The sequence below is a fragment of the Hakea prostrata genome, chromosome 2 (genome assembly GCF_041222555.1).
Source record: "Hakea prostrata isolate BN-2017 chromosome 2, UWA_Hpros_2, whole genome shotgun sequence".
Classification (NCBI taxonomy): domain Eukaryota; kingdom Viridiplantae; phylum Streptophyta; class Magnoliopsida; order Proteales; family Proteaceae; genus Hakea; species Hakea prostrata.
Window position 1 is genome coordinate 36,180,124 of NC_142601.1, and position 20,538 is coordinate 36,200,661.

The following is a 20,538-nucleotide window of genomic DNA, read 5'->3' on the forward strand; positions in this document are numbered from 1 at the left end:
GGGGGGGGGGGGGGGGTTTTTTTTTTTTTTTTTTTTTTTTTTTGGGTGGGGTTTTTTGTGTGAGTTTTTTTTTTTTTTTTTGGTTTTGGTTTTTTGGGGGTTTTTTTTTTTTTTTGTGGGGGGGGCCTCCCATTTTTTCTTTATGTAATGACTTGAACATGCTAATCCAATGTCTTTCATTACTGTTCTTAATTGTACATATTGCTGTAACTGTATATAACATGTTGATTTTACCATACACTTATTGTTTGTATTGTCTTGATATGTACTTTATCAATTATGATTATGGTATAATGATGATGATGGTTTGTGGTTCTGATGGAAAGGGTATTCCATTGGGATATCTTGGTTTGAGATATCAAAGGGTTGTGGTATGGGACACATGCTCGCTGATGTCTCCAGACTTGTCATAACTACTAGATGACATACCTAGGTAGAGTCTAGAGTTGCATGGCTAGGTACCCCACATACTACTACCCTTTCGGTAGGGGAATTGAAGCCGGATGACCCATGACGATGGTGATGTGACTCTGATTCATCCTACAGTGGTAACCAGTCCGTGCAGAGATTTAGTGGTCCATTGTTGTTCATACAATGGTAGGGTTGCATATGTTAGGGTTGGGCTCATGGACGTCCAAGGAGCGGACCGAGTGTCATGAGGAGTCATGAGAGCTTTCCGCCCCAAAAATATGTGGATGACTATAGGGTTATGGAATGGAGTCCAATAGCGGTAGCCAGTTCTGTGAGGATTCTCATTTCTAAGTTGCGAAGGATACTGAACCGAGTTGGTTGTTGTCATAGGGGATGTATCTGGACTTCATGTAGTATGTTATTATTATGATTTGCATTGGATTAAAAACCCCGCCATGCGCCAGTACTCATGCCAATGGTCGTGGTTGGAGAGTGTTGACTTAACCCCAGCCATGGTTTGAGAGCCAGGTGTGGACTTACCCTTTTACCCAGGATCCCTACAGAAGTATCCAGTCCTTGCCGGATCAGAGTGACTAGACCTACCCAGAGGAGGGCTGGTGTATATCTTAAAGCATGTCAATTGTTAGAGACTTGCATAGTAAGATTTTAGTGGCATTCACATCCTTGCACTTCATACATATCATTTATGCATTTCTGGTGGTGTTGACATATGGATGAGAATTATGTTGTTATTACTGAGTTCATCGAGAACTCATTCTTTTATTTTCTATGTTGTATTAACCTGTACAGATGGAGGATATGCGCCAGGAAATGGATTGGTTTCCCATGAAGGAGCCTTCTCGCACTAAGAAGATGTGGCACCGGCAATGGGAGATGGAGATAGCATGTGCGGGAGCTCTTGCGAGTGCATGGAGTGTGTTTATAGCACCCATTGATGGATGGAGGAGACAGGTTGCTAGGCAATTTGCCTATCGTATGGAGAAGAATTGGAGAACCCCTTTCCTTAATAAACATGAGAAACATTTTCTAGCTTTAGAGAAAGAAACTGGAAAGAAGATTATTTAATTCTTTTTGATTGCTTCCGGTGAACTCATTATTCTATTTGACCATTTATTCTTTCCTTGATTATTTTATTGGAGTATTTGGACTCCTGTAATCCTTTTATTTAATTATTGAACTTATTCTTGCTCATGATTATCTTTACTTGCATTTATTAATATTGATGGGTAAGACCGTGGATCCTGTGACGGATCACTCCCACGGGTTGTCGGGCGGGTAACCGAGACCGGCAGGTGGGGTGTGACAAAAACTGTTTAACCATACTGAGCCGCGCCGCTTAAAACCACATCGTACCACACCATTTCAAATTCGGTAATGTTTGTACCAAAACCGTTTTCTGAAATTCGATATGGTACAGTTTCGGTTTCAAATGGTGTACCATCGGTATTTACCGTATACCGTACAAAGTTACCGAATAACCTTTTTGCACTGTTTTGAAGGTTAGTTTTGAAAATTTATTTTAAAGTTTAAACCCTACTAAGTTATTACAATAAGCATATAACAAGACACTGGGTTACTTCTCTTTGTCTAGCCCTTTGCCCCTTTGTATGTCTTCTACATCATGCACAACAGGAAGGAGCTAGCTCCAAGGAATTCGAATTCCATAAATGAATATGGGTTCGTTGAACAACTTCAAGGATTTGATTGAAGCTTTCTATGATATCATTCTATCTTGACCCATTTAAACTCTAAAGGTTTCTCATCAAGTTACTGGTTAAGATCAAGCACGGAGGCACCAAAAACAACACAATAACACGGACACATCCATCGACCAGATCAAGTTCCCAACAAGCTGCATGATCAACACAATTTACTCCGTTGCAAGTTGCTTGCAACCATGCTCTTCCAAAGATTGTTTATATTATATACAAGTTTCTTTTCAAATTTATATTTATTCTTTAATTACAAAACAGAAAGCACGAGCCATGAATCCCTTGATGTCATACATGGAACGTAAGCAACTAATCACTACCTCCCATCGAATGGATCAAATGATCAATTTGTTGAATTACAAAAAGAAACAATGATATTTGATGTCATGGAACATCAGCCCATGACCACTTCCCGTTTGATGGATCTCTATTTAATGACAAAAGAACGGATTTCATACTTCATACCGTAACAATACCGAACTGTGCCATTTTTTAATACCGATTTCATACCCTTTTTATAACATACCGTTTTCATATCGTACCATACCGTACCAAATTACCGGTACCATACTGAATCGACACCCTTAGTAGTAACTATGTTTTAAGTTTTTGCTATTTTGCCTTGGTTAGTGGTTTAAATACTTGCTAGGTCTCATAAGTTGAAGAGGGAATATGGGAATCTTCAACATGGGGTTTCCCTTATTGCTCTAGTTAAGTAGATCTTTATTGATAATATGATTTTCTTCTTTTCATTTATAAATCATCTCCATATATAATGTGTGTTCTTATTTTCAAGCTAGGAAGAAGGGAGTTGAACATGTAGATCACCCAAGCACCAAACTTGTGTCTCCGCCCCCCCCCCTCTCCCCCTCTCTTATTGGTGTTTAGATTAATAATGTAACATCAAGTAGAGTACTACCTATAGCTTTTGTATTTACACAAGTTGACTTGATTAATATATATTTTGTATTTTTTTTTTAACTTCGTTCTTTGAATACTTTTAGCTTTCTTGAATTTTTTTTCATATCCATGTATTTGCATTGTCTTCCAAGAATAGATGTAATAAAAACAAATATGGGGAAGTAAAAATAAATAAATAAATAAAGCAATCTAATTGGTGGCAAATTTTAACTAATTATAATAGAGCAAATTGCACTGGCACCCCAAAATGGAGGTCTTAAAGCACTGATCCCACTTCATGTTTAAAAAGCACAAACCCCAAAATTGAATTTTTATTGGATGTATTTGTCAAATTTATCACTGAAAACAGTTAATCACTATTTATTTTCAAAAATATCGTATAATAAATAATGTCGGAAAGGGTTTCAGTGACAAATTAGACAAATATATCCAATGAAAATTCAATTTTGGGGTCTCTGTGCTTTTTAAACATAAAGTAGGGTGTCAGTGCTTTAAGACCTCCATTTTGGGGTACTAGTGCAATTTATTCATTATAATAAAAACAAATATGAGAAAAAAATCTTCAAAATTAACCTTGGCAATTTTTTAAAATCCACCACCATTTGTGAACTAAGTGGTGGATATCTAAAAACCATGATTAAATGGGACTTAATTAGTGGCAATTTTCGGGTATTGTGGTGGCGGTTGTTGAACCATAACAACTGCTTCGATATGCAAGGACAATTAGTGGCGATTTTATCCATAAGTGCTTATGCCTATTATTAGTGGTGGTGTTTAGGCCTATTATTAGTGGCAATTTTATAAATCCCACTATTTACATGGTACATGCGAGGTACCAAAAACTGCCACCATTAAATGGTTGTTGTGCAATTTATGATGGATTTGTTACGGGTTTTTGGCACAATTAGTGGTGAATACAACTGCCATTAATAGCCCTTTTTTTATTTTTATTTTTATTTATTTAAGTGCACGCACCATTGTTGCCTTCAAATCTTTTGATTAAAGGATAAACTTGCATGTTTATATTATGACTTTCCCTAGACCCTACAAGTAATGAACATCATGCACATGGCATGGCCGTTGAAGGTTTATGACCTTCAGTCATCATAGTGATAATATCTTCATTCATTGAATTAGAATATCTTTCATTAATTAACAAAGAGAAAACACAAAATGACATTGAAAAAAATATAAAAACATATTGGGTGGTAGAAACCCAATCTGTTTCTAAAAGAATACAAGACATTCCCCTATTAACCAAGACGGGAAGAAAACATAGACCACTAGTCAGTTCTCTTATTAAGATTTTCCCTACCCTTCCCTATGGCTGGCTATTGCTGTCGATACAATTTGAAACCCTATCCCCCGGTTTCCGATCAAAGAATTTGGAAGGTACAATGTATACATATATGGAATTAATTGAATAGCATAAATCTCGGCCCCAAGAAGCATACTGCTGCCCTTTCATAGAAAACAGACAAATTAGAACCAAAACGTGTTTGAATGCTGTTCCTGCACAACAGATGATTTCACTTGCTCCTCTTCTTGGCCTCACTGTAAAGGACAACTCCGAAGACAGTTAGCGTGTAACCAAGCATTCCAGTCACTGAAACAGGATTTCTGAATATCAAGATTGAGACCACCACTGCCACAGCCCCCTTTGCATTTCCAAGCACCTGGAAAAGTAGAAAAGTACTTTAAATCTCAAACCAGACTACCATCTCTCTTTATATGTAGATGTCTAAGTTTCAAAACCAGTAATGTGTAAATGAACAATTATCAATGTCCCCAGTCCTTTCTCCGTGTATCTTTTCATGAAACCATTTTTTCAGATCAAAAGAACTGTTGTAAGGTTTTCAAAATCAAAATAGATCCATGTGCACAACAGGTTTGGACTCATTTTCCTTCTTTCCAAATTATAATATACCAATCTCAGCTGTTCCAAAGTACCACTAATTCAAACTTCTTTTGTTTCATTTCTTCTGGAACAATCACAAACACTTTTTTGATTATGGATCTACTACCAGATTCATCGTTCTCGCTTTGTGTTCCTAATAATCTCTTTTCATTTTCAACCATTTCATTTTACCAAGTTCAACGTTAGCCAGATTGTCACTTTATTGTTTCGTGCACACTTTTTTGTGTGTTTTTTGTTGTTTTGTTCCCCGTCGTGCCTCCGCTGTTCTCTGGGCCGATCAATAACTCCCCGACACGCTTCACTTTCTCGTGCTCCGGCAACTCTTCTAATCTCGGTGCTGTTTTCCTTCTTTTTGTGGTTCCGGAGAATCCAGCTACAGGAGAACCAAGAACGGAGACTTTCCCCCCCCTTTCCGCCCGACTCTTTGGACATCTACGACCAGTTCCACCAAAATTTGTAGAGCAGAACTAGGTCCCACATTGGAGCAACCAGAATCAGATGAAATCTAGTCCTAGACAATGTGACGGAATCGGCCAAGGCAGATTCTAATACTTGAAGAAGCTCACTTTTGATTTTCCTGCACCACTGTTTACTCAACTGCTTTTTAAATCCAAACTTTCACAGGTGTACACTCCCATTCTATAAATGAGTCTCTTGAGGAAGTTTAGATTTAAAAAAGTAGCTGGTCCAGCAACGCAAAGGGAAAGCATAGAATGGAGCTTATTCTAGAAATAAACTTTGGCTAAATTATACACATGATAAGCCTTCGGTCCAATGGGTTCAATAGAAGTTGAAGATAAAGATTTACTTTATAAATTGGTTTGAGTCTCAAGCCAGAGAGTATGCATCAGTCCAGTATGAGTCTGATAGGTATGTATTTTGATTCATAGTTGGTAGAGGTATTCTTAGTAATGTTAGGAGTCAAATTTCCTTCATTTTTAATCTTCTAATCCTATAGAAAATTGAACTGAAATTTTATCGATTGACTTCAGTTTCTTATAGTTTCTATCTGAAAATCTGGATTTGATTTCAACTAAACTGTCACATCTCTCAATTATTCCCTGTTTTCATAGTACCACAGGACTATTCTGCTGCACCAATGTTCTGATCTAAGATTTTCAACAATTGTAAAACGAAAAATACAACAACCAAAAGAAAATTAAAATGATGAATGAGATGGGAAGAGTGAGTAGGCAAATGCAAATTGAAAGAGGATAAACATGGATGTAAGAAAAATCTCAGATATATGGTGTTGGCAACGTGGATTCTTATTCTCAATAGGCTCATCTCAAGTTATACTTGACACAAAACCCAGATTGTGCATGTAATTCTTCACAACCTCACCTACAGTCAATTTAGGCCTGCTCCTGGCTCTTTTCGCTCCTCCTATTGGAATCAGACAATTCCTCTTTACTGGAATATCCCCAACCCTTCCACTACACATGTGAAACCACCTCAAATAACATAACCAAAGCTTGTCATTGATTGGGGCAACTCCCACAGTAAGTCTTATGTGTTAATTCCCCATTCATCCTTCCAGCTTTTGTCACAGTCCATCTTAACATCATCTCTGCAACATCTCAACTGCCAAACATTCCACCCATGCATCATAGCTGGTGGATAACGGTGTTGTAGAACATCACTTTAAGCTTCGCTGGAATACGTTGGTCATATATAATGTTGGTCACGCATCACAAATTAATCTCAGATGGGCATCATCTAACTCAAAACCTCATCCAAGCTCTGCTCATATTTGAAAAAAATGCAACTTTTCCTGATTTTGCTGGCATCAAATCTTGGTGACATTATGGCAGGATGATGAAAAAAGATTGTCTTCAACACAGTCATCCAAAGTCTATCCAAAAAGGTTCTTGACTAGGCTTGTACTATGGACTCAAGTTCAAATACTTAACCTGTTTGGTACAGCACATGAGACCTACTAAGGCCCTTGGTACTTCACCACCCTCCTGTGATCAATTCTGAAAGTCAACCAAGTTAATAGCATCCCAGTTCAACACCCAAGGGTTTTCCTGTAGGAAATCAGATTTTTCTTTGGATGGGGAGGATAAATGTTGACTTGATTTTCTAACAAAATACCAGAAAAGGTTAGAACTGGCAGTTGAAGACTAGAGAAATGCCATTGAATAGTTCAAAACCAATGAGATGACGAGAAATGGTGAAATGTGAAGCAGGGAACAAGGGGCAAAAAATAGTAATATGACTTTTGAGGCTAGGAATTAGCTTCTTAGAGTAGCAGAAGGATCAGAATCACATAAAGAAAGCTTAGGCATCTCCTGAACCATCCAGTGCTTTGCTGGACTTTACAATCACACCAGGTTCAGCCAAACCGGGTTTTCCACAGGGAAATTTTGTACCCATGGTATCCAAATTATGCACGTTAAATAGTAATCTTGTAAAGTTAAAGGAGGCCAAAAGAGAAAGTGATGCAGCACTATCTGAGATGAAGTAATGCAGAACAGCCTTGAACTGCCCAAAAGGAAATACCTTTTGTCACCATTCACTCTAAGTTAATGTGAACAGTAATGTTACAATAACATGTGTTGAAAATATAAGTATAACTTTCGGATTTGATGGGCCCCAAGACAATCCCATGAGGAGGATATACAGTAGGAGATGCTGTTTTGTAAGAGAGGTTTTAGAGATGTTTGGGATTTTCTTATTTATTTATAGGAATACTTATGTAAACAGATCTTTAATTTGGGTAGGATACCCACGAATAGGTATAGCTAGTTCTAAATTGTTACAAGTCCAGTTGTTTTCTTATTGAAGTTTAGTTACTTTTATTATCGGTATGTTTGTAATCAACATGCTAAGCATGCAATAGAAAAGAATAAACTAAAGCTCGAGGTTATGCACTCTCCTACAACACCACTCACCCTTCTTTTCTTATGAGATTTCTTCTCTTCTTGCCACTCCATTTCTTCTCAGATTTTCCTTCAGCTCCCTTCCTCTTCTTCATTCCCTCTTGTCACTTTTTTGTTCTCCAACTAGTGGCATCAGAGCCCAAACCTGGGATACCTCTCTCTGGGGTTCTTCACCTCTGTCTCTCTTCACTGCTATATCTTCCTCTCTATACTCCTGTTACATCTCCACAAGTAGCCAAAAAATGAAAAGGACTTCCTTCCTATGAATCTATGATGGAAGCAATCCATACGAGATCCATTATCCATCCATGATTTACTAAAACTCGGGAACAAGCTTTTCTGTTAGAGGAAAATTCATGTAGAATAACTTCAGATGGAACTCCAAATGTGTGCAAGAGAGAGAGTGTGTATTTTAATCTGATGGATTTAATCAAATCCATTGAACCAGCCCATCTTGGTTCAGCAACCCCTGGTTATTGTTCATTCTACAGTGAAGTGATGAGTGAAAACAAGAGAATATTCTCCAGATTTGTTGGGGGCCCAAGGCCAACTAGCAAGGAAGAATTAATGTCGGAGATGATGCAAATTCGGTGGGCCCCCAGGCAACCTTGCAAGCAGGAAAATAAATAAATAAGGAGAGATAATGCTGTTTTGCTGTTTCCCTTGAGAGTTTTAGTAGATACTAGGGATTTTATTGTTTATTTTAATGGGATAACTAGACAGGCAGATTCTTAATTTGGGTAGGATACATAGAAATAGTTTCAGGCTGGTCTAAATTGTTAAAAGAGTGATCCTAATTTACTGAAGTCTATTTATTTTACTATTTCAATGCTTGTAGTCAACGTATTAAGCATGAAACATAAAAGAATAAATAGAAGATTGAGCTTGTTTGTGTGTGTGCCCCTCCTCACAAAACCTTCCCCCCCCCCCCGGGGGGCAGCTGCTCCCAAAAACAATTCTACTTCTTCTCCCTACCCCTGGAAGCCTGATTCTTCTCAGAGTTTCTTTGTTTTTCTGTCTGCTCTTGGAAAGAACAAAGAAAACCAAGAACCAACATTCTCATCTAGGTAAGAATGAGTAGGACCAACATATCAGTGCCCAACATGTAAACAAACTCTCCAAAGCAGCAAGTGATGAAAATTACAGTTTTAAAATTTAGACGAACAATAGTGACAATGGCAATGCTGACATGGAAAAAATTTCAAACATTAAGTGCATCTGCTACTTAGTTTTGTTTCCGAATAATACTATTCAGCTGATAGATTTCTCCTGGAAGTTCTTATCCTTCCTTTTGCCTCCTAGTCAATGCAAACCAGAGCTTGCATATTGGAGGTTGATTGTGCACATATATAAGCTTTTTATGCAAGCCCAGCTCCAAAAATAGGGCTCTTAGGCTTGCTACCCAACAGATATTGGAGTTGCTGCCCAGCATTACAAATAGCAGGGAAATATTCCCATAATTGTTAGTAGGTTCTTTAAAATTTCGGTCAACCTTGGTCCAGCTTTAGGTACAACTTGTTTTGCATTTTAAGGGCATATCAGTCTTTTAACTATGTTTTCATCTGGGGTTCAAGTCTTTAGGAGGACTCCACAATTTCAAAAATTAGGTTCCTTTTTGATTAGGACTTCCAAGTCCTTTATGTACTCGAACTTGCTTTAAAAGCCTATTTATAACCCCCCCCCCGAGGGAAGATACAAGAACAGACACAGAATCTATGCATTTCAAGCTTTGGTTTGGTTTCTGTTCCCTTCGTGGAATGCCAAGTCTACTGTTTCAAGACAAGGATTGGGAAAGTGATGCAGAATTGGCAGCATATACAAGGAAGAGAAAAGCCCAATGGCCAAGCCCATCAAAGCCTAAAGATATGATCCAAAACAACCCATGGCTTGCATGGGCTAGGACTATTGTAGTGGGTTAAAATGAGCCCATGGTTTCATGGGCTTGAATTACTTTAGTGGGAGAAGACCAGCCCACATATTTTAAACTAAGCCCAAGTCTAGCTTTGAAAAGTCAATAAAAGGAGCTAGTAGTGGGGTGTAGTAGGTGGATGTTTCCATTATTGTTTTGACTAGTGATGTTGTGTAGTTGAGTTATTAATAGGTAGGTGGTGTTAGCTAGTGGTTGGATGTTACCATTAGTGTTTATGTCTCTTTAGAATGCTATATAAAGAAACTTATGTAAGAGGTGAAGACACAACTTATGAATTGAAATCAAATTGCTTGCTAGCATTCCTCCTCTTTGGAGAACCCTTGTGTTTGATCAAGGTAGGTTGGTGTCGTTCCAATCGATCCACCTTGCGGTGGGTGAAGCCCGGGTGTTACGTGTTACGTGTTACATTGTTATTGTCACTTTCTTCATTATAGTTCTGTCCCTATTTGAAGATCTATTCAGCCCGTTATAATACCATTCTAGTTTCAGCCCTCTTTCCCATCTAAACTCTGTTTCACTTTAAGTCCATCAAATTTGCAATTGACTCCCTGTGAGAAGGTCCTATTTGGGTACTGTTTTGATCAATCAAATTCGGTATCTACATTAGAAAGGGTGTTTAAAGCCTATTTATACCCAGGATCCTTTGTGATTAAAGTCCAAGGTAGTTAAGAATCTTATTTTAGGTAGCTTGTTCCTCATGAGTATTAACACCCCTCATAAGCTGAGAAAGATTGGTTGGATAGTTTGAAAATACAGAATTCTCAGCTTCAACATATAAATCTGAGAAGATACTCAAACTTAAATTCAGTAAAACCAGACGAACAGAATCCTTCAAAACTCCAGTCAAGATTTAACACAGAATAGCTAGAATGGTTACCAAAATATAACCCTGATCTGATGGCAAGATTAAGACTATTTACAGAAAAAAAATTTGGAAGTTCAAAAGTGGCTAAAATATGGTCACTTTTATATGAAGCAGCAAGGATGATCAAAACCCTTCTAAATACCGGACAAATATAGGTTGCAGGAAAGTGTTTGATATCCCAGAGCCTGGGTGGAATCAGAGAAATAGATCAGGTTTAATTAATATATCACTGTATTCTAAAATAGGATGTAGAAGTAAGGTCAGCCCAGGAGCTAAATTTGGAAATTAACTCTGATTTGTGCTTTAATCGTTGATAGGGATTGAATATATGAAGAAGAAGGAATAACACACTGTCTTTGAAATCAGATAACAAAATATCACCACCAGCTATGGATCTGGATCAGTTTTTAAAGCAGATTGAGGTAACCAGGCCCAGTCTAGATAAAATCAATTGAGATCTGGACCAGAAACCAGGCCCCATCGGCACACCAAGGGGCTGGCCGAACCCTCAGAAGGGCATTATGGTCTTCTCTGGCCCCCTTTGAACACCAAAAGGGTCCAGTAAACTCCAGGATATTTTTAGGTTCCTATATCTAGTTTTTTGTTTTTCAATTGGATTAGTGGTTAGAGTCCTTGTCCAAGAACAAGTCCCAGTTGGAATCCAATTTTCAAGTAGGATTCCTTCTGGAAGGAAGTTATTTATTTTTTTAAGTTATTTTTTATTTAGGAAGAAGTTATTTATTTTTTAAGTTATTTTTTATTTAGGAGATCATTAGAAGTCTCCCTTCTAATTTGTTATTAAGTTGTTGAGTTGTAAAGGGAATCCCAATCTGAAGTGGATTCCCTAGTTAGAATCCAGTTAAGTTTCCTAGATTGAGTCTTAGTCTGTTTCCTTCAACTGTAAGACTATTTAAAGCCTCCACCTCTTTGTATGCAATTCAGCTCGAATAGTGAAAAAAATTTCAGACTTGGAGTTGTGGGGAACAAAGCCCATGGCCAGGGTTTTTCTGGGGTTATGAGCTTTTTCCAGATTCTGCAAGTTTCCAGTCATCTTCAACTCCTCCAACCTTATAGCAGCATCCCATCTTCAGCATTCTGTGATTGCAAGATTCCTCCTTCAAGTAAGTACAACACCAGCCTCCCCAACCCTTTCCCATCCTTATCCCCCCCCCCCCCCCCCAAAAAAAAAAAAAAAAAAAAAAAACCCTCCCAGTTTCCTTCTTCTCTGCGACAGCAGATAACCCCACCCCCTCTAATCTCCTCAATCCCCCATCAAATCAACCCCTTCTTCTGCATGTAGAATCGCACCAATCCCTAGGCCCTAGTCCTATATCAATTTCTAAATTAAACCTTATTTCCCTAAATCTGAAAATTTCCTGCACTTCATCTTCTTCCTCTAGAAACTATTTCATTTAAACTCTAATATCTCCCTAACCCCCCAACCAAATCCTAAACCCTTTTAGAATCTTTCCCTTACACCTTCTCTACCTCCCCTCCAAACCCTAAACCTAACCAAGAGTCCAGTACATGTTAGGAGACCTTACAAACCCTAACTTGGGAAATTACTGAAATTAAAGTTTGTGTAAAAAAATAGAATATTTTCCTCTAATTTCAGACCTAATTTTAACCTAGCCAAACCCTAAAACCCTATCCAGATCAAATCTAGACCTACCCACAGATATATCTAGGAATTGGGAACCCAATCAGACCTAGCTGCAGGGGTCCTTGAGCCTTTTAACTACAATCCAGCTGCTGTCCTTGAATTCCAGACCTGAACAGCAGGGAAACAAACCCTAATTAGCTGCTGTCAATTGAGAATTGGCTTAAGATCAGACCTGAAACAGTGAAGTTTAACCCTAATTATACTGCAGGATCTATTTGAGAAGGTGCTGAAGACTGGCTCAGACCCTGAGTTACATCAAAGATAGTACTTGGTGGTAGAACAGAGCAGAGGAAGAAGAATCTGAAGATGGCCTATCTTAGGTCTGGTGTATCACACAGTTATTTTGCTGCAAGGCAACTCAACTTTTAATTGGTCAAATCATGCCTGTCTCAACACTCTTACATATATATATAAGAAATAAAACCTAGTCCTACCAAACTACAGATTAAACGTCTATCATGAGTAGAGCTTACAACCTTTCTGAAATTTAAAACTAAGCAGTAACCCTAATGCCTATTGGAACAAAATCTAAACAAAATATACCACTAATCAGCCCTCACAGACTAGTTAAGACCAACCTCAGCTGGCTGGCAATTAAGCTCACATGTGAACCTCAAATCAGGTTCATGTACGACCCTTGTTTCTATGGCTGTACTTCAGTCCAGCATGTCCATGCATTGGCTCCCTCCAGCTTCAAGACATTTTATTTTTATTCTGAGGAAGGTAAAAAGGAAATGTAACAGTCATACAAGTTCAGGTTGAGGTGTAAAAACAATCAGCACATACCCACATATAATCAAGTGTCGGCATACCTTCCATTTGGCAAAAGACAGAATAAAAACCACCACCTCAAATTGTAGCAGTTCATCACCAAGGACAACTAGAATTTAATCTTCATCTAGATTTGCAAACTGGGTAAGCCGGAGTGTATGATCCACATCACTGTCATCTGAATGGTGACCAAGATAGATAGCAGGATCCATCTTAGCGAAGAATAAGCTTAGAGTTTTTTTAGTAAGGTGAAGCAGTCCGTCCTTACCTGTTAGGTAACTTCAAAAACTAGGAAAACAAGAATATACCTCAAAACAGGATTGGAATTATAAATTTCTAATCCAGGCCCCCTAAAACAAACTCTTTAACTGAAAATTAATTGCCAACTAAATTGAACTACATAAAACCACTTCAGTTGAACTAACCCAAAGCAAGTTTAAAAGACTTAAGTACAAAAGCTATTTTCATACTCAACCTAATTACCCTACCTTATTTCCCTAAAAGTGGCTCATACATAAAGAACTCCTAGGATCAAAGGCCCAACATGTATAGAACCCAACCATGGACTTATTACTTGAAAGAAAGCCCAATTTGGTGATACAACTACATCAGGCATGAAGACAAATTTATGTAAAGAAGCTGCTTCACAAGCTGCTGTTACTGCCTTCGTTCTCCATTGGAGATTAAGTTCAGAGAGTGATCTAACCTTGGTGGGACTTGTGTATCTGTAGAATACTTCTTGATGCTGAGATAACTGGCAGGATGAAATTGAAGCTTTCCTTCAAGTTCTTAAAGATCTACTTCAGCTCGAATTCAATATCAAAATTGAATCTTCCGTCAAGGTTTCTACTCTCAAACAATGATTTCCTCCACTTTACATATAACCAATCGCCAAATCATTACCAACCATCTCCACCCAAGGAACCCCACATCAAAAAATGGGAATCCCCAAAAACTTTACATACCATCCAACATTTGCACCTTTTCAACCACAATTTCCCAACCATCTCTTGAAACCATCCCAACTCCCAAATTTCTTGACAAACTAGACAATTATGGCTAACATCACAACCATCCCTCGCATTATCCCCAACTTCCCAATTTCATCCATGCTCAACTAAACGAATGAAACATAAAATTCCAATTCATCTTAGAGCAACGTTCACTAAAAAAATTCCATCCATTTCAGGGAAACCCTAAATTTGACCATAAATCCAGCTTTGCCCCCACAAAACTTACCTATTCATTAAAGATCCTGTAAGAATTGGCTCCTAGTTGATCTATATCAATCTGGGAATAAATAATGTGGAAATGAAGGGCTAAACCAAATGAAAAGGGTATAGAATAGAATGCAAGTCTACAAACCCAACATAGTTTGGGGAAAGGAAGGAAGAAAAAAGAAGGTGATGATGATTCAGCAATAACCAAGTTCCTGGGTAGCAGCAGCACTCAACCAGAAACACAACGGTCCGAGAGGATTAGGAAGAGTCTTGAATGTAGCATCAACAGTTCAAGTTTGAGCAAAGGCGTACTGAACCAGAGAAGAAGAAATGAGAAAGATTAAGAAATTAGAAAGTGTATAGAAACTAACTTTGCCATGAAATAAAACTGATTCTCAAACTAACTTTGCTATGAAATAAAACTGATTCTCTCAATGCTAAATTGAAACGCTATTGTGCAAGGTTTCTAAAATAGAAACTAACAGAAATCTAATCGCTAAATTTCCTTTCTCAAAATAACCAAATATGGGAAACACAGTAACAAATTAATATAACACGAAGTAATAAAGGTAAAGAAGTTAAGGAGGGTAGCCAAACAACAAATTGGCTAATCTTAATATCTCTGTCAGTTCTTGCGCTATATAATCTTTAAAAATCTTCATTGCTGAAATTATTATATCCACAGCATCAAGAATCCAATTATTCACATAGCCCTATGATTTGATCATTAGACCCCCATTTCCCACAGTTCAGAAAGCTGAATCAAAACCAGAAGCTTGACAAATCATCAGAAAAGAAAATATCATAAGGTGGTAGTAGTCAATACGAACTTAAATACTCAATTTGCAGAAAATAATAAATCTAAAATAGATTCACATTAATCTATTAAATACAACAACTAAAATTTCATAGAAATAAACAATCTATTTTACTTTCACCACAGGGACGTACCTGAAGAGTCAGCGCACTGGTGTGATTCGTAACCAAGAAATTTGTCAAATTCACAAAATATGCAAGTGCAGAATTGAAGAGTAGATACCAAATGATCTTAAAATCATCCCTTGCAAGTGCTAGCGTGATCCCAACCACATTTTCCTCCATCAAAAGTGTTGCAGGAAGAAGGAACACAACAGCGATTGGAGCCATGTACAAAAGGAGGTTCATTGAATTCAACTTTTCTCTGGAAACATACACTGAAAATCTTCAGTATCTTTACAGGTTCATCATAACTTTGAATATAATCTAAGGGTTTGCCAAAGAATCTGGACAGAGAACTAATTGGCATTCCTTACCCTTCAGAAGACAGCAAAATCCCTTGAAGTACCGACTTGAGTGCCCTTGCAGCAGTTGCACCAATGCACATTAAAAACCCAAATAGATGGAAACTTGGTTCACCCTATAAGAACAATAAGAAAAACATAACACATAAGTATAAATAACTCCCACACTCCAATGTTCATTTAGAGATTAAATTATTGTAAATCTTCCCATTTGAGGACATTCACAAGTACAGACAAGATTACAGACCATTGAACCATCCAGAATCAGCTGAAAAGCAGTATGTACTATAAAATTTTCTCATATATTGAGGAATAAAATTTGCTAACAAACTCAACACCAGCATCATCATCGTCTTTGGTTAAAATTCAACAGGTATACATGTATAACTCCAAATTCAGGACTTCAAAAGTTAATGATCAAGATTATCCACAAAACCAACAGTTCAGAATCAGGATCTGCTTAGTCAACACCGTTAAAAGTTTTAGGGGAAAAACTAACATTTAATGTTCTTCAAAGTAAGATATGATTTTTTTATTTTTATTTTTTTGGTCATAAATTGATACCAAGCCCCTGCCCGCTTCCCCTCTTCTTCCTCCTGTAATTTTGGCGGCTAATCTGAGATCCGAAGTACAAACCAACAGAATTAAATTATGAAACAATGTTACAGGTCTCCACCTCAAAAAGCAGACTGACGTAGTTAAAAGATAACTGAATCAATGAAATTAACTTAAGCAATTGGGTGTTTTGGGGAAGCAAAAATCAGACAATAACTCACCCCACTGGCAATGATGACCCCTGTGACAACAGGAATGAGGGTAACATAAGTCAGCCACGCTTCCCTCTTCACCGTCATGATATAGGCGAACACTGCGGTAAAGAATGGTGTAGTGGCACCAACTGCCTGGTTGAATGACACCGGGAGGTACCGAAGTGAAACATTACCGCTAACTACCGAAGCACAGAAAATGAGACTCAGAGCAGAGATCTTCAGTAACTGAACACGAGATCGGATGGTCTGCATTGGGACTATCTTCATCCAAGCTATGGCGACATAGCTGAGCAAGGAACAAGCAGTCATATGGCACATAGTGAGGAAGATAGGGTACTTGAAGCCATAGTTGCTGAGAAGGTACTTGTTGAGCAACAAAACTCCGATGTTGGACGAATACCATGCCGTCACGAGCCCGATCGTGAACAAACGGCTCGTGCTTTTCATTGAAAACCGGGGGAGGGAAATCAAAATTCTATGTTTAGGGTTTCTCTCTCAAATCTAAAGATGAGAGCTTTTTGCAACTGCAAGATACACTTGGCAGAGCCGTCTTCTATCCGCAAATCATGGATCTTTAATGGTAGAGTTTTGATGTACAGTCGAAGGGTGAGCAGCCAAAGAGAAGAACAATATAATTCCTACTCCATTGTTGATCTCATTTGCTCTCTAGAATCCCAAATTCTCCTTCTCAATTCCAGATCTGAAAGACCTTCAAAACAGATTGGGCTATCTCTGTTGACTCAGAAACTTACAGATTCCTGAGAAGTCAAATCCCAAGTTTTACGCGGAATGATGAAGAAGAATTAGATGAAATTGCAAGAGTTGGACAACTTGGACTTGGGAAGAAGCGAGGTAAACGCGGTGGCGCTTGAGTGCTTAAGAGAGGAGACAGGAAATTCTGTTTAATTAATTAGTATTTTTTTTTCTTACTTTTTCTTATTTACCAAAAATGCATTTCTTTTCTTCTTTTTTTTCTTTTTCATTTTCTTTCTCTCCCGCGTCCTGCAAGGCCCGCGTGTTCCCTGACTCAATTCTAGGCTTTGAACGTCAACGTCCGAACTTTTGCCTTTTCTTTCCGCATTTCAGTATGTATTTTAGTAAAATTTTTAAAATTGACTCACGCCAGCTAACCATGGAAGAGTGGTGACTAACTAACAAACCATTTATGGGGTCCACTGAAGCCACGTTTCGACTTGTTCTTGACCGGATCTGGATGAGATCGTACCACCGACACTCATAAAATCGACAGTGCCAATCCAAATATATGGCCGACGCCGTGTAAATTTTTCTTCTTCGAAATCAAAGCTATTCAAAAGCGAATTATTACCAAAAAACAAAAAAAAGGGACAACGAATGAGCAAGGAAATCGGGTTTTCACTTCAGCTCCAAATTTATAGGGTCATTCTGGCTAGGCGATCCACCATTTGGTTGGACTGCTTAGCTACGTACATTTTTCATCAGGTTTTTTTTTTTTTTTGTAAGAAGTAAATGATGTAAAGAAAAACCTCTATTACTACTTATTCCTAACAAGTCAAACAGTAAATGCTAATAAATAAGGGATCGAGGAGAGTTAATAGTTAAGAAGGCTTCTTATGTGAAAGCACAGGCCTTTACTAAGGAGTCCGCCACCATATTAGCCTCACGTAGGACATGTCTAAATGAGATAGACGCAAAGGATTCCTTGAGGTGCAAAATGTCTGCAACTATTGGATACCTTCCAATGAGCATTAGCGAGGGAATTTTGTAGGATATTGATGATCGTCTGTTGTGGAGCATAAAGGTCCCGAGTGACCACCTCGGGAGAGATACACACCCCTCTTGGGCTGATGTACCTCTTCCCCCATAAAAGTCCCGAGTGACCCCCTCGAGAGAGACGCACACCCCTCTCGGTCTGGTGTATCTCTTCCTTGGCGAGCCACGATCGAAGCAGGTCTCAAAAGACCCTCTTAACTAAGTCAGGGAGAGTTAGTTACGAATAACTACTCGGCATATCCGTTCCGATAATTGGGGAGATGAGTCAACAAATAACAGCTCTATCTGGTGCGACAAAGAAGGAGCCGTTATTCAAAGGATACTCCACTCACTCTTCAACCGTCGATCCGAAACTCAAGGAAGCGCCGCCTCCAGGTAACCTCTATATAAACCTACCTCCTACATGGAGAAAGGTACGAGAACTTCATCTGATCAATTACTCATTACGTTCTTGAGAACTCTCTCAAGAACTCTTATTGTTGCCTAGGCTGACTTGGGCATCGGAGGCGGTTCCCCGGCCAAAACTTGGCCGGACCGTTCTTGCTTTTTTCATGTGTGCAGGCATCCAAGTTATTCCAACTTAGCTGGAGAGCTCTTAAGGTGGTCATCTCAATATCCGGCCCTCGAAGAATATCTAGATGCAACAGTCATAATTGTCAGATCCTACCTCAATATATGTTAATTTGAAATCCCGTGCTCAGATCATTGCTTGGCGAATGGTTAATGCTTCCACTTTAAGGATATCTTGAGTTTCCACACCTCTTTCAAAACAAAAATGCATGTGTCCTTAATGGTCTCTCGCTGTGCCTCCATATCCCGCTACTCGTCTGTGATGGAAGAGTGATCCATCCACATTTAACTTGATCTAAGGTTGAATAGGTGCCTCCATTTAATGTTAATGGGACATTTCTAGGGAAAAATTTCCTCAATTTTTGGGTAGTAAAATTGGAGTCCTTTCTATATTTGGAAGTATGTTTGAGTAGCAGTTGTGCTTTCCAATATAGCCAAAGTGGTGGGATTTAATATTTATTAATTTAAATATATGCCTAAAGGCAAAACTAGAAAATCACTTTTAGGCGGTTACAAAATATAGGGTTATATATTTGTAACCACTACATCACTTGAGAGTGAATTATTCGTGCGTGAGACTTTTTTCCAGAAAAAATGTGGCTCCCTTTACTCTCTCTCTCTCTCCCTTTTCAGGAAAACGCAGGGTCTTCCTCTTTTCCTTCTCCTTGCTTTAGATCTCTATACCATCCTTCCACGGCATTTTGCTTGTGGAATTTATTCCCTTTCCTAGAGATTGTGGAATCAAATCGGTGGAGCTTTGATGGAGGAACGAGGACGTGGATCCAAATTACATCCGCTGCAGATATTTTATATTTAGTGATGCATCATAGTTATAATCCTTGTTCCAACTAAGCCCCTTCTCGCTCCCGAGACGATGAGTCCTACAAGAAAGGTTAGACGCGGGCCGGCTTGAACGTCGGGCAGCCGTCCGCCTTCGATGGCTAAGTCAGACAATGAACAGATTAAGATCCCGTGCAAGAGCTACACAATGTTATGTTCAAAATGTATTGGATGCTTACCGAAGGGGCCGGTGAGTCCTTGTTTTTATATTGTATGTATTACCTTTTGGATGCTGGGTGGGCTTCTCGTCGAGAGCTGATATCTCTCCCTGAACTATGCTTTCTTGTCATCCATCCCGCTCAATCATCTTTGTAGTTGACCTTCTATTTAAAGCATTCTTGCCATGTAGGTCCAGCGTAAGAAACGCTCTGTCTTAGTTAGTCGGTAACTGTCCCGACCGAGTATTTGGTTCAGCCCCGGCCCAGGTCCAAAGCCGGTCAGGTAGAAAACCTCTTGTATCACTAGCCCCCTATCCCGTACGATGTGTGTCACACCCCACCCGTCGGTCTCGGTTACCCGCCCGACAACCCGTGGGTGCAATCCGTCACAAGATCCAAGGTTTTAGTCTATCAACAATATTTAAGACAAATACAGATAATCATGAGCAAGAATATTCAATAACTGAATTAAATGAATTACAGAAGCCCAAAATGCTCCAATAACAAAGGAAAGTAAATAAAAAATAATGAATAAATCAAAAATGAGGGCAGCGGAATAAAAGTATTTAAATCAGTTTCTTTCCAGTTTGTTTCTCTAACTCAATGAACTTAGATTCCAGTTTAATAAGGTGAGGGGTTCTCCAATTCTTCTCCAGTCTCAGTGCGAACTGCCTGACCACCTTTCGCCTCTGACCATCAACCGGTGCTATAAGCGCACTCCATGCACCCGCAGGAACTCCCGCACATGCTATTTTCATCTCCCACTGGCGGTGCCACATCTTCTTCAAATGGGATGGTTCCTTCATAGGGAACCAGCCCATCTTCAGATACAAATCCTTCTTCCGTATAGG

General features: G+C 38.7%; 1 protein-coding gene across 1 annotated transcript; it reads right to left on the reverse strand.

Moving 5' to 3' along the window:
- Nucleotides 1-4,193: 4,193 nt before the first annotated feature.
- On the reverse strand, nucleotides 4,194-17,252 carry LOC149024268 (putative sugar phosphate/phosphate translocator At3g11320). Its single transcript, XM_089144582.1, has 4 exons — nucleotides 16,374-17,252; nucleotides 15,610-15,713; nucleotides 15,269-15,497; nucleotides 4,194-4,741 (listed from the first exon to the last, which is right to left on the reverse strand). The coding sequence occupies exons 1-4, from the start codon at nucleotides 16,812-16,814 to the stop codon at nucleotides 4,595-4,597; spliced, it is 921 nt and encodes a 306-aa protein (XP_089000708.1). The 5' UTR covers nucleotides 16,815-17,252; the 3' UTR covers nucleotides 4,194-4,594.
- Between the last annotated feature and the right edge of the window lie 3,286 nt (nucleotides 17,253-20,538).

Bases quoted from the DNA above. Each gene is read 5' to 3' on its own strand.
- LOC149024268 (XM_089144582.1), bottom strand. From the start codon at position 16,814: ATGAAAAGCACGAGCCGTTTGTTCACGATCGGGCTCGTGACGGCATGG. The intron at 15,498-15,609 runs GTAAGGAATGCC...GTATGTTTCCAG, and splicing joins ATTTTGCTGTCTTCTGAAGG to AGAAAAGTTGAATTCAATGA. The intron at 4,742-15,268 runs GTACGTCCCTGT...CTACTTTTCCAG, and splicing joins CCAGTGCGCTGACTCTTCAG to GTGCTTGGAAATGCAAAGGG.